Here is a 14,488-nt window from a genome sequence, read left to right on the forward strand (position 1 = left end):
ATAATTTAAAAGGTCATGGTGCACTATTCTTGTGGACACTATTACAGCAAGTTTTTTACATTCTAATTGATTATAACACTGATCATCTTCCCTCTTCCCAACTCTTCCAATATTTATTGCCCCATCCCTCATACGACACATAATCACATACTACCTAGTTCTATTACTTAACTTTTTATGTATTTATAGGTATTTACATGTATATTCCCAACTGCAGTGATTTCAACTGGAATTCTCTGACCTCATCATATTTTTACTTTTAAAGAGGATTAAATTTTTCATTCTTTTTAACAGATGTTATATTCCTATTATTATACCAATATGCTAGAGTATATGTATAACTCTGTAAATTAAATCCTATTTTCCTTCTAATCCTCTCTCTTGTTTTTCATACTTCACATTCTTACAACTGTAGAATGAATTCATTTTTATTTCACTTCCTAACAAAGTTCACCCCATCTAACTTGACCAATCCTCATTTGATTCATTTTCTATCAGAAATACATATTTTCTAAGAAAAATCAAAATTCAACAGTCACCTACCTTGCAGTCTCTTGTGGGGATGGTTTTTGAATTGTTCCTATTATGGAAGCTATCAATACAGCTTTGGAATTTCTTCCCAATCAGAGCTTCATCTTCCCAACTACATTCTGCATATGGCAGTCCCATCCACTTGCATAGATATTCAGGTTCATTTGACGACGATTTCCGACTGTGAGCTATTTCACACATAAAAATCTGAGTAACTATCAATTAAGGGGAAAAATACTATCCATCTCATATATAATCAAAAGAAAACAATTACATTCTACGCATAATTATAAACATCCTTGCAAAACAAAAGCTATTCCATAAAAGTTTCAGTCACAATGAAAACCAAAAACATTGATTGACTCACCTGGAAATTCTGTATGACCAGATGCTGATTTACTGGTCTTCACAGCTAGATAAGCCAAGAAAAAAATGAGCATTAACATCTTTCCAGGAAAAAGATAAATGATAAATGACATGCTAGAGATAATAGAATTATAAAAAATTTCTGTTTTTAAAATGTGGTCCTGACAGGGCTCTTTTCAACAATGAGATGATTCAAGCTAGTTCTAGCGATTGTGATGAAGAGAGCCATCTACACTGAAGAGAAAGGACTATGGGAACTGAGTGGGGATAACAACATAGCATTTTCACTCTTTTTGTTGTTGTTTGCTGGCACTTTGCTTTCTTTCTCATTTTTTTTCTTTTTTGATAAAATTTTTCTTGTTCAACAAGATAATTGTATAAATATGTATATATATATTGGATTTAACATTTTTTTAAAAACATTTTTAATATATATTAGATTATCTACCATCTAGAGTAGAAGGTGAGGAGAAGTGGAGGGGAAAATTTGAAAAACAAGATTTTGTAAGGGTCGGTGTTGAAAAATTATTCATGCATATGTTTTGAAAATAACAAGATTTAATAAAAAGTTATGGGAGAAAAAATAATGTGGCCCTGAGTCATATGGTAAAAATGAATTATTGTAAGCAAAGTATTACATTCTTTTAGACTATAAGGAAAGCAGCTATCTAATTTTGTGTATCTATATCCCTAGGACTTATTTTAACTTAAGGCATTAATGAATAGTAGTTGACTGACTGTGGATTATGATATGGAATAATAAATAACCTCCACAACTGGAGATGACAAAGTTTTTCCTGGCTAAAGACAACTTAAAAATTAGAATTATGTTGAATTTAGTAATAACAAAATAAGATTTTTTAACCATTTAAAGCTCTTTCAATTTGAATTTTCAAATAAGTTTTGGTCCTTCAAATGACAAATTAAGCAGACACACACACACATTTTTCATTTTAGAGCCTGTATGTCTTAGATATAGGTCACTTACACAGTATGTAATTACACATTTTAGTGTTTTGTACAGTTTAATAATTTTTTTATGAAAATAAACCTTTCCTAAATAAATTTTCAAAAGATGAAAACAAAGTTAAATATTGGACCCTCAATAGCTGAAAACACAATAAAAATATCTATCCAATCAAAAGAGTGTATGTTAACATGTTCTGATGTGATTCTATTTTATTTGATTTTTTTAATTAAAAAAAATAATGAATATGAACAAATTAGAGTATATCTAAAGTGATTACAAAAGAATATTACAATATCAATCTGCTGATCAATGGTCACAAGGTTATTGTAAGGGAAATGCTTTATAAGCCATAAAATTCTATAGAAATGTGAGCTGACATTGTTACTGATAAAAATAACCACAAATAGACTTATGTGTTTAGGTCTTGTGGCTGTTTCATATTACTGACTTGCAATAACCCAGAGGCAAATATTATCCCTTGGGCCCATCCTCAATTTTCTTTCTAGAAACTTCAGTGTACTTACCTATTACTCTCTCCACTATCTGATACTGTTTATTCAGCTCAGAGGCTAACTCTTGTTGGCAATTGAAGTATTCTACATCTTCTGGTGAAACTTTCCCTAACCTGGATATTAGAAAAATAGAAAGAACAAGTTAAATGGCATTTACATTGGTGTATACTTAATACGTAATATAAGTCATTTATGAGACTCCTTTATACACTTTCAACTTTCAGTATATTAACTTTCAGTGATTTAGTCATTTTTGAAGAGTCAGAAAGGCATCCATGATCACAAATATAGAGATTGTAGGATGTATAGTTCAGAGGAGCCTAATAGAGTATCTAATCCAATCTCCTTGTTATTAAAGGAGTTTAATCCATAAATTGCCTATGAGCTGATAGATAATAAATAGCACAAACATTTTATTCTGAATCTTCTGACTCCAAGACTAATATTCTTTGTATCATAGCACACTGAAGTCTAGGTCACAAATTAGTCTATAATTTCACTTCCAGGCAAATATGATATCTGATATGATGGGAAAAAATATCTTATAAAAACAAACAATCTTTTGTGTGCAACATTACAAGTTTTATCACAATTGGCTACTTCATTGCTATATTCAGTATATCTGAATAACTATAAAACTGTTTCCCCTAAATCAAATCGGTATGGAAAGAAAGAAAAATATTCTCATAAAATGTATGTGCTTTAGGAATTCATGAAATTATACTGGATGATTGTCAAAAATTAATGACTGTTTTTAAAATTAAAGAAATAATCCTTTCCCCCGCTAATCCCAATACAACAATAGCACAAGAGCTGTGAGATACTTTTCTCCTCAGCAAATAGTCCTAAAAATATATATATATACTATTCTATTTTTATAGACACAAGGATAGGGCTTCTACCTGTGATAGAATTGATATAAAAAACTCAAACATAAGGAAAACCCCTCTAATCAATGCAGATCAGGGCTTACTCTCCAACAGTTTTACAGAGTTTCCTAGAACATTGAATAGTTAGATGAGTTGTCCATGGTCACACAGCCTATATGTGTCAGAATCAACACTTCCTATTTTCCTGTCTACCCTCTACATCTTGCTATTCTCATGCCCAACATAATACTGTATTACTAGATTAAGTAGTAAATATTCTGAAAATATTACCTTAGTAGAAAAAATTTATAACACTTCTTAAAAATTCAAGACAACATGACTTAATCCAGGACTATATATAATAAACTATAGCTCTTCTCTATTCTCATTTATATTTATATAGACTACAAAGCCAGTTAAACAAGGTCAATAAAAAACACATTTTTAAGGTAGTGTGTTTTCTTAGGGAAGGGAGTACAGACTAATACACAGGGCTCCATAAACTGCTTCACAACATGTTGATTATCCACAATCAACTCTGTGACTTTTGCAGTTTTATAAAATGCTAAACATCGGATTACTATTGGAAAATGGAGTTAACATAGATTGTATCTCTTAACAGAAATGCAGTTATGACTGGCTCTATTTTAAGATGAAGACAATACTTCAGTTACAAGAAAGTTGTAAGATCTCATTCTCCAAATAAAAATTTTTTTAAAATCCTCTTCATGACCTGTCTCCAACCCTTCCAAGGCTACATAAAATTTGTTTATTCCATGAAGTAAGCCATACCATTGTTTGATTTCATCCTCTTTTTTCTTAAAATTTTCCAGTTTTTTCATCCCCTTCACTTTCTGTTGCTGTAGGGATTCCTCACTCTCCCATGTGCTGTGAATATAGGACCAGCCCTTCCATTTAATCAGGTATTGAACTTCTCCCTCATCCTTTTCAGGGTCAAAATCAGCACTAGGGTTGCCATTAGCTTCAGTTGCATAAACAGTAGTGGAAGCTCCGGTGGCTGTAAGAAGGGTTTCATTAAAAATTCCACTTTAGCATGGTAGCTGTCAAATCAAACACTACAACAACTATTTAAATAGGCAGTCAGTTTTCTAAAATTCTCATTTGGGAAATAACACAGGAATAACTTTATGACTGTGAAGAACTAGAATTTCACTAATACTAAGAAATGAAGCTACTTACTACTAAAGCAAGATGACAAGTTAATGTTCTCAACTAGTTGACAACTTCCAATGAAACTTGAGAATGTATAGATTTAAAAAAAAAAAAAAAAAGAAAGGAATACTGTTGGGCTATGGATTGGATTTCACTCCAGAAAAGTCAAAAAAACTAATAATCTTCATAATGGAATTTTAAAACAATCAAACTGGATTTTTTTTCAATGGATATGCTAAATAAGTCCTTATTTACATTTAATAGGTTTAATGAATACCCGTTAAAGTGCTTTTGTAAGATTTAAGACCCACCAAGTAATAACCATAATGTGGATTGTATCATATAATCACTGAATTTTAGAGCGGAAAAAACTTGACTTATAAGGAAATTGAGCTCCAAAGAGAACAAATAACTTAATAGTGAGTGGTTAAAGTGAAGAACTAGGACTGATATATCTCAATTTCAACTACATATAAAAAAATTGCACCTCTCCTTGACACTATTTATGAGAAGCAATTTTCAAGATACATACCACCTTTTTTCCCAAGTCTTGCATCCATGACCTTTTCAATTGTCTCACTATTATCATGTTGTTCTTCAACTCCTTCTCCAGTCATTTCAATGAGATCATCTGAGTCAGTTTCAAAATCATCATCTTCCTTATAACTGTATTAGGAATAAAGTTGGTTCAATTGAAAATATTTTTTTCAGCTAGCCACCATTCACATATGTCATGGAAAACATAGTAATATTAAAATAAATCAATATGTTATAATAGTATACATTGAAGTCTGCAGAGAACTTTATATACATTATTTCAACTCAGAGCATTGGTCTGTACCAAAAGAGAACAAAGACAAAGGAAAAGGACCTATAAAAACAAAAACATCTATAGCAGCTCTTTTTGTGGTGGCATATGATCATGATGGAATACTACTGTACTATAGAAATGAAAAGAGAAATTTTTTAAATAATCATGGCAAAGATATACATGACCTAATGCAAAGTTAAGTGAGAAGAACCAGATCATTGTGCATAGTAACAGCAAAGTTATAACGATGATCAACTGTGAAAGACAGCTCTTCTGATGAATATGATTCAAATTAATTCCAAAGTATTCATGATTAAAAGAAAAAAAAATGCCATCCACCTCCAGAAAGAACTAATGAATGTCTGGTGACAAATTAAAACATAATTTTCTTGCCTTTTTCATCCATTTTTTTTTAGTGACATGACTAAGATGGAAATATGCTTTACATGATTTCACATGTATAAGTTATAATTGATAGCATATTGTTGGCCTTTTCAGTAGTGGAAGGATCGGAGGGAGAATCCACAACTCAATTTAAAAATAAGTAACAAATGAATTTTTAAAAAACAACATATTTAAAAAATAAAATCAAAGCATATAATTATTCAAAGGGGTCACTAATTATTCATTGGGTCCAAAATTTATTCTTTGTATATTAAAAGGATATATGCCTGAACCAGAAGGCATTAAGCTGCTTCTTAAGCAGCTATGTGATTGCAGTCTCATTCCTTAAGTGACTTGTGACTGTTCCTTCACTTGACAGAGCAGCAATTACATTATTGAAAAGATACTACTAGCTACAAAATATGCAACAATTCAACTTCCAACATTCCATTTTCAAACCAAATAGATAGCAAAAATGCTCAAAACACAAATTTTAAATTTTAAAATATACACAAATAAAATATAATATAAAAATATAATAAATAAAATATATGCAAAAATAATTAGTACTTCAGAATATGAAAGAAAAACAATGATAAACATAAGATAAACATAAAATAGTAACTCTGCTAACAGTTTATAACAGGATTATTAGACATTGAAAGATCTAAAATAATCAAGTTCTCGGTGTTCATAAAAATTAAGACTATCCTACCACATATTAGCAAGATATTTTATAGATAGATAGACAAAATAGAATATTGTGAGTAATAAAAATTCATTTTTTTATTTTAATTAATGCTAAGCTATAGCTATTAGTGAACATCAAAAAAGAGCAAAACAAAATTCTCAGATTCTGCTTAAAATGAAATCTGATGTTCTATTTTGTATTTATATATACTTTTTTTTCTGCAAAGATGTGGTAGTAATAAAAATGGTATTGGTTAATTTTGTTTCCTTACACTTTTTAGAGGTAGTAAAAAGTAGCTTCATTTTTTAGATTGATTAAGCAATACAAAGATTTGTGAGTCATATAGCAATATAAAACAATCAATAAAAAGCAGAGAAGCTTTCATGAGAAAAAGACAGGGAAGGAGAAATGGAGGGAAGAAGAAAGAAAAAGAAAGAGAGAGTGCGAGCGCGGAATGAGGTGATACTACCATCAAAAGGAGAGGGACTTTGATTTCGTTTGGTCAAGTAAGGCCAACAGCTGGTTGACACATATACACCTTTATTCTTTTTATTCCACTTATAAACAATATAGCACATCTGCCACAATTGGTCAATGTTACAAAAGTATTCTCTAGCCATGAACCAAGATTTTTCTCTCTGGAAAACTAATGTGAAGTCACAGAGCATCAAATGAAAATTTTTCTCAATAAGCATCATATTTGATTTAATTGGCCTTGACTGTATATGACTGAGTGATTATCTCTTGGGTGAAAATATACCTGACATTTTTGGCAGCTCTGCGACGAGTTTGTCTTTTTGGAGTCTCATCATCATCATCATCATCATCATCATCAGAAGAATCTTGTTTCTTTCTTCTTTTTCCACGTTGTGGCTTATGCTGCTTTTTAACACTGGTTTTAGGCACTGTTCTAAAAGGAGTTAATAATAATAATAATAATATATACAAACTTATGTATGCAAATAAAAATACTCAAATGACACAATGTCAGTATTTTCACTAAGATTAAAAAACTTCAACAAGCTAGAGTACCATGAGGAAATTTACCAATATGGCACATCGTAATAGAGAAGAATAAGGAAGAAAAGAAGAGAGAGAGGAAAGGAAAAGTGCAAACAAGGAAGAAGAAAGATTCCCAGTTGAAATCTTATTTTTATTTGCTTCCAATTCTTATCCAGATGAAGATTTAGAAGAGGAAGAGCTTAGACTGGATGAACACTAAAGGCTGTGCATATTGAATTGAAGGAAGAGGAACTGTGCAGACTTCTAAACTATATCCACTCTCTTGAAAACAAACTTCACAATACCCACAATAAAGATGGCACAAAAGATGCTTTTCACAGATTGTTCTTGGGGCCTTTAAAATAGGTAAAACTTGCTAGGAGTCTTTCCATCTCTCCTGGCCTTTGCCTTTCCTCCCACTCATACCCTCCCCCCCCACCAAAGTTTGCTTACCTTCTCATTTCAAAAATTCACACACCCCTGTTATTTTTTATTCTTGACTAATAAACATTCTCATTACTTGTGTTTTTAATGATACCACTTTAGATATTCTAATAATCTGACAAAAGTAACTCTAAGCTATGAATTAATAACTACCCTAATAATCAGGATATGCTTCATTGTTTTTAAAAAAGCAAAATTGAATATTTAAGAAAATGCATTTAATTAGGGATTGCCTTTTCTCTTCCTTCCCAATCCAAATAGTCCACCTGGAGGTTAAATAAGTGGAATCAGCATTAAAGGGCCTTAACCTCATTTCTATTCCTACCACTTTCTCCTCCCTAACACCTCTGCAAGCAGCTCCATACCCTAAATTCGGCTTAGGCTATAACACTTAATTTTTGAATTCTGAACTTAAATCACTAAGGTAAAGAATAGTCTGAATACTTCCTTGCATTTTGTCAAATATAGATAGATAGATAGATAAGATAGACAGACAGATAGATTTTTTTTTTACTGAGGCAACTGGATTTAAGTGACTTGCCCAGGGTCACACAGCTAGAAGTGTTAAGTGCCTGATATCAGATTTGAACTTAGGTTCTCCTGACTTCAAGGTTGGTGCTCAATGCACTGAACCACCTAGCTGCCCCATCAATTATATTTTTAAATAACTTAAGCAATAACTGTTTTATTTTTTCTCATGAGAAACAATCCCAAAATTTACCATGTACATGGAAATCCTTTATATTTCTGTTAAAGAACTCTATTCTAGATACTAAATTTTCCAACCAACCAACAATGTATATAACACATGCAAACAATATGTGCTTTCAGATTCATAGATAAAGAAAAGAATCCTTCACCTCCTCAAGACAGGTCGTCTGGCTTTCACTTTTTTTTGTTCTGGTTCACTCTCTGCACTGGTACCTTGCTCTTGTTCATCTTCCTCATCCTCTTCCTCAGATGCCTCTTTTTTCCATTTTTCTCTGTGATCAGAAATTAAAGATTTTTTTTTTAAACTAGAAGAATTTCAACTCAATTGATCCAAAAAAAAAAACATAGAAAGCTAATGAAACAAGTTTTGATCTGTAGAAATTTGTTGAATAGAGAATTCAATTTAAGAACTAATTTTGATTCTGGCTAATTTCTGTATCTATGGTTTCCTAAAATTTTATATCCTTTTCTAATTATTCTCTAAGAAAAAATAGACAAATTATTGTGTTTCTGCTTATTTGCTTATTACATTATTATTATACTACATTAAGTATATTACATTATATATTTTACATATTAATATTACATATTATGTGTAATGTTTTATATTAACATTAAATATTATATTAAGTATTAGTTATATTAAGTGTATTATATTATATTATTAAATACATATTATTGTTTATTATTATATATCATACTTTTAATAGGTGCATTATAATGCATTATAAATATGTACTTTTTGCTATTAAATTTCTCTTATTTTTTACGTGATCATTATGGTAAAATCCTTACTAACCATTGAAGAAAAAATAATCTTTGATTTTTCAAAGAATTTAATTAAGGGAATTTTCTGAACCAGAATTTAAGGTTTTCATAAACCATCTGGTGTTAACCTCTCATTTTATATAAAAGGCCAATGGATCTGAGAAACTTGGTAAGAGTCCAAGAAAAATGTGATAATAAAACTAAGAACAAAAATCTTTAAGGTTCTTAATACACTGAAACACTATATAAACATATAGACCAAGATCAAACACTAAATATATTATTCTTTATAATTAGTTATCAGCCATTATTATTGTTAACATTATTAACTATAAAATTATATATGTAATATATATAAAACTAAAATTAACTATAAAACTATAACTATAATATCTATAATTCTAGAATGTGTGTGTATATAAAATGTTGATTCAATACACATGTATACAAATACTATGTGTTTCATAGTATCAAAGGGTTTTTACTACTAGACCATTTTTGATCCTCAAAATACATATTGTGAATTAGAGTATATAAAATTCTCACTTTATAAATGAGGAAAAAGATTCAAATAGATTAAGATACTTGCTCAAAAGTAATTATAGAACTTAGTTAGAAACTAAGTGGGTATTTTTTTTTTTTAAATCAACAATTCAATCTTATTTCCAAAGTCTACACTATAACTGATAAATGTTCATATCAGTTAAATATTCTACCAGTTAAACCCTCCTATGTACTGAATCTTGTGATTTTTCCAAGTAGTCAAGAACCATGTCAGGATACTTCTTCATGAAGTCTTCCTTGATTATCTTCTAAGCAGATCTTTTAAAAATGAATGTTTTATTGACTTTTCATAAAATATTGCTGTCACATTCTCAGATGAAGAAATTGAAACTATTTATAGACATATGAAAATATGTTCCAAATCATTATTAATCAGAGAAATGCAAATTAAGACAACTCTGAGATATCACTACACACCTGTCAGATTGGCTAGAGTGACAGAGAAAGATAATGCAGAATGTTGGAGGGGATGTGGGAAAACAGGGACACTGATACATTGTTGGTGGAATTGTGAACACATCCAGCATTCTGAAGAGCAATTTGGAACTATGCTCAAAAAGTTATCAAACTGTGCACACCCTTTGATCCAGCAGTGTTTCTACTGGGCTTATACCCCAAAGAGATACTAAAGAAGGGAAAGGGACCTGTATGTGCCAAAATGTTTTGTGGCAGCCCTATTTGTAGTGGCTAGAAGCTGGAAAATGAATGGATGCCCATCAATTGGAGAATGGTTGAGTAAATTGTGGTATATGAACGTTATGGAATATTATTGTTCTGTAAGGAATGACCAGCAGGATGAATACAGAGAGGACTGGTGAGACTTACATGAACTGATGCTAAGTGAAATGAGCAGAACCAAGAGATCATTATATACTTCAACAACGATACTATATGAGGATATATTCTGATGGAAGTGGATTTCTTCGACAAAGAGATCTAACTCAGTTTCAATTGATCAAGGATGGACAGAAGCAGCTACACCCAAAGAAAGAACACTGGGAAATGAATATAAACTGCTTGCATTTTTGTTTTTCTTCCCAGGTTACTTATACCTTCTGAATACAATTCTCCCTGTGCAAGAAGAAAACTGTTCGGTTCTGCACACATATATTTTATTTAGGATATACTATAACCTATTCAACATGTAAAGGACTGCTTGCCATCTGGGGGAAGGGGTGGAGGGAAGAGAAAAATCAGAACAGAAGTGAGTGCAAGGGATAATGCTGTAAAAAATTACCCTGACATAGGTTCTGTCAATAAAAAGTTATTTAAAAATATATATATATATTGCTGTCACTTTCCAATCCCAGACTGTCATCCCATCCCAAACCCTCCCACACTTCAATTCAGCAAAAAAGATTGATATTTACACAAAAATATGCTGGCAATTTTTAACAACATATGTCCCATTTCACACCTATTCTCTGACAACTCTGGGATCAAGATTTATCATAATGATCAGAGTTCTAAAGTATTTCAATGTGTTTTGCTCTATATTATAGAGATCATTGTATAAAGTTTTTTCTCAGTTCTGCTCATTTTTTTCTGCAATTTTTGAATTCTTTAAATCCAAGCTATGAAGAACAATAATATTTCCCAATATTCATATACTACAATTATACAGTCGTTTCCTAAATCAATAGGTATCTATTTGATTCTATTTTTCTTTTTTGCTAGCACAAAGTGCTGCTAAATTTTTGTACACAAGACTTTCTCCTGTTTCTGACTTCACTTGGGTTGTCCAGTAATGATCTATCTAGTAATATATATTAAAATATACATACTTACATGATTTTTTTACACAGTTCCAAAGTACCTTCCAAAATAGTTGAACCAATTAATTCATAGATATATTATTGTTCCTATCTTGCTATACTAGTCTTAACATTTAACTGCATTAATTTCAAAAGATTTTAATAATTATTTTCCCACAAACTTTCTAAAATGTATTTTCAGCATTTCTGTCAGAATGAAAATGGTAAAGAAAAATCTCAAAGAAATTTTTATATTCCCATTTCTCTTATTATTAGCAATCTGGGCCATTCACATGATTGTTGATTCACATAATTTTTTCTTCTGAAAACTATCTCTTCTTAGACTTTAATCATTTAACTATTAAGGAAAACCTAGATTTTTCTGACTTTTAATTTAGTTCTCTTTCTACTCTCCAGTAGTATATAGGGTTCCCTACAAATCATTATGTGCCTTTGCATTATGCAGTATGTGTAGGAAGAGATAGGTATAGTTTCTACCTTGACTCCCCAAAATATAGCATCATACTTGATTATTTTGATCAATCTATGATCTCAACAATGTGGATAGCTTTCTTCATTAGAACAGCTGGCAATCCATTATCTTTATCCAACTTATGTCCCTATCTGACTCTCATCGTCATCCTATAAATGCTACACATCTTCAATAAAATTCTTTATTGATTCTATGTTGCAACCACTTATACCCTTTTTAGAAAGGTTGAAATGTTAGCTGAGAATGGACATTCTTTTAAACAGAACTCACTTTTAAAATTACCAAACTCTGCACACATTTACAGTGTCTGTAAGCCTTCAAAAGTGAACTTATGTTGCTGCATAGTTCTTGCTGAGGATAGGGGTAGTTCTACTGAAATAATGAACTTCCAAATAATAGTATTTCCTCTGTGACTATAGTGTTACCTTCTCTGTAATTTGCAGTCTTAGAGAGTTGTCTAGAGTACCTGATTTGCCCGATGTTATGGTGTCAGTATGTTTCAAAAATGGAACTTGAAATGAAGTTTTCCTGGTTTTAAAGTCATTTCTCTATACATTTCATACAATGCTGCCTTTAATTCTTAAGGAACAAAAACCTATTTTTTATTCCCAGGATAGCCTATCAATATTCTTTAGAAATTGTGGTATATACCAGCACTGAACAGATTTACTTCACATATAGTTTGACCAGGACAAAATAGATGTAGTACACTTCTCTCTTTCTCTTTCTAGACCCTGTGCCTCCCTAACTACAACCTAAAAGCAAATCAGCTTTTCTGGTTGCCTTATTACACCATGTCAGGCTGCTACATACAATAAATTTACAATCCACCTTCTAGGTAGCATCTAATTGCTAAATTTAATGGGAAAATATCATCTAAATATAGATTAAGGAGGAAAGATTGACTGGCATTATTCCACATTCAGATCTTGTCTCTATAGGGAGAAGTGCATGCGTGGTTGAACACTGAGAAAGTGATAAGCAGCTCTTCCATTCCCAGTGTTAAATGAATCACAGAGAAATTAAGTTTTGTACTTTAGAAGCAGGGAGAAACCTTCTATGCCTTGAGACAGCCAACAGAGAAATCATAAGCTACATGAGAGCATGTGACCATGTGCTACTAAAAGCCAAATCTTCCAACGAAAAGGAATATCGTCTTAAATGTTAGCAATAGTGCAATTCTTCTATCTTTGGGAAAATATCTGAAGAATGTGAAAATTGAACTGATTCTGCCTAAGTGAAATTAAATGCTTCCAATTCATTTATTTTGGGAAAACAGCATAAAAGGAATTAAATTATTTCTTTAAGGAAATTAAAATGAACAATAAATTTAACTAAAATACAATCTCAGGGGCAGATAGATGGCACAGTGGATAGAATACCAGCCCTGAAGTCAGGAGATCTAAGATCCAGTCTCAGATATTTAATATTTCCTAGTTGTGTGTGACCCAGGCAAGTCACTTAATCCCGATTGCCTCAAAAAAAAAAAAATTTATTTGCTATTCCATAAAATGACACTAACAAGACTGATTCATTTCTATTCTTCTCAAAGACAATTTAAATCTGTGAAAAATGACTATAATACTTATCTGGTGACTTTGCTGCTGCTGTTTAAGAAAAAAAAATATTCATCAGATAAAACAAACTAAATTTTCTCAAAATAAGAACTTGTTTATCATCTGTTCTCCCCAGATTAAACTAAGCTACTTACAGAAGGGACTAGAGTTTGGAGCATCAACAATTTTTCTAAAAATGTATTGTACAAAAAAAAGGAAAGAAAGAAAAGTATAAGAACTACTGGAAAAGCAATTGTTTCCATTTAAACTCACTGTTTTTTCAGTATTCTCTGGCCTCTTCTTTTTGGGCTCCCACACTCAGAACCACTACTTGCCTTCCAGGAGGACAGTACGGAAGAAAAAAAAAGGAAGAAAGAGAAGAAATAAAGCAGATAAAGTCTTTTTATTTGTGATTCTTTAGAATTACACTTTTATTCCAGTCCATATAATACCTTCACTATGAGAGACTGGCTAGAGAAAAACATAAGCATTTGCTTAATGGGGGTCAAAATATAACCTTTGGCCATTTCATTTATTCTCTTTCATGGCAATTCACTAGCAATATTACTACTGAAATATTCAGAGATGCATGCCATCTTCTCTTAGCTGTTTTCCAGGAAATGGGGCTGTATAAATAACTTGAAATTTAAAAAAAAGTACGGAAGGTCCAAAGGATTAATCTAATACCACCAAGTATATGAAGACTAGGATTCATTAATTTCCAAATAATTGAATGTTATTTCTTGTAACTTATATGTAAATAGTATTGTGCCATAACCATTATACAAAAGTAAGCTTAAAATGGCTAAATAATCACAAATTCTATTCTCTAGAACTGAATGGAGGATGGCATGTCAATTAAAAAAAAAAAAAAAAGCTTCCAGTTTAA

The 14,488-nt window shown here is 31.2% G+C and overlaps 1 protein-coding gene across 7 annotated transcripts in view; it reads right to left on the reverse strand.

The window, feature by feature from the left end:
* The window catches only part of CHD2 (chromodomain helicase DNA binding protein 2), a 143,631-nt gene that overhangs the window by 78,873 nt on the left and 50,270 nt on the right, over positions 1-14,488 (reverse strand). For all 7 annotated transcript variants that reach the window (XR_007951067.1, XM_051981042.1, XM_051981041.1 and 4 more), the window contains 8 exons: positions 13,873-13,934; positions 8,614-8,736; positions 7,068-7,217; positions 4,954-5,087; positions 4,041-4,266; positions 2,392-2,492; positions 899-943; positions 544-719 (listed from right to left, as the gene is read on the reverse strand). Coding sequence is in view for 6 of the 7 variants with exons in the window: in XM_051981042.1 (XP_051837002.1) it covers positions 544-719; positions 899-943; positions 2,392-2,492; positions 4,041-4,266; positions 4,954-5,087; positions 7,068-7,217; positions 8,614-8,736; positions 13,873-13,934 (1,017 nt within the window). In the remaining variant the exon portion in view is untranslated. The remainder of the gene's footprint in view (positions 1-543; positions 720-898; positions 944-2,391; positions 2,493-4,040; positions 4,267-4,953; positions 5,088-7,067; positions 7,218-8,613; positions 8,737-13,872; positions 13,935-14,488) is intronic.

Source organism: Antechinus flavipes, chromosome 2, assembly GCF_016432865.1.
Source record: "Antechinus flavipes isolate AdamAnt ecotype Samford, QLD, Australia chromosome 2, AdamAnt_v2, whole genome shotgun sequence".
Lineage (NCBI taxonomy): Eukaryota > Metazoa > Chordata > Mammalia > Dasyuromorphia > Dasyuridae > Antechinus > Antechinus flavipes.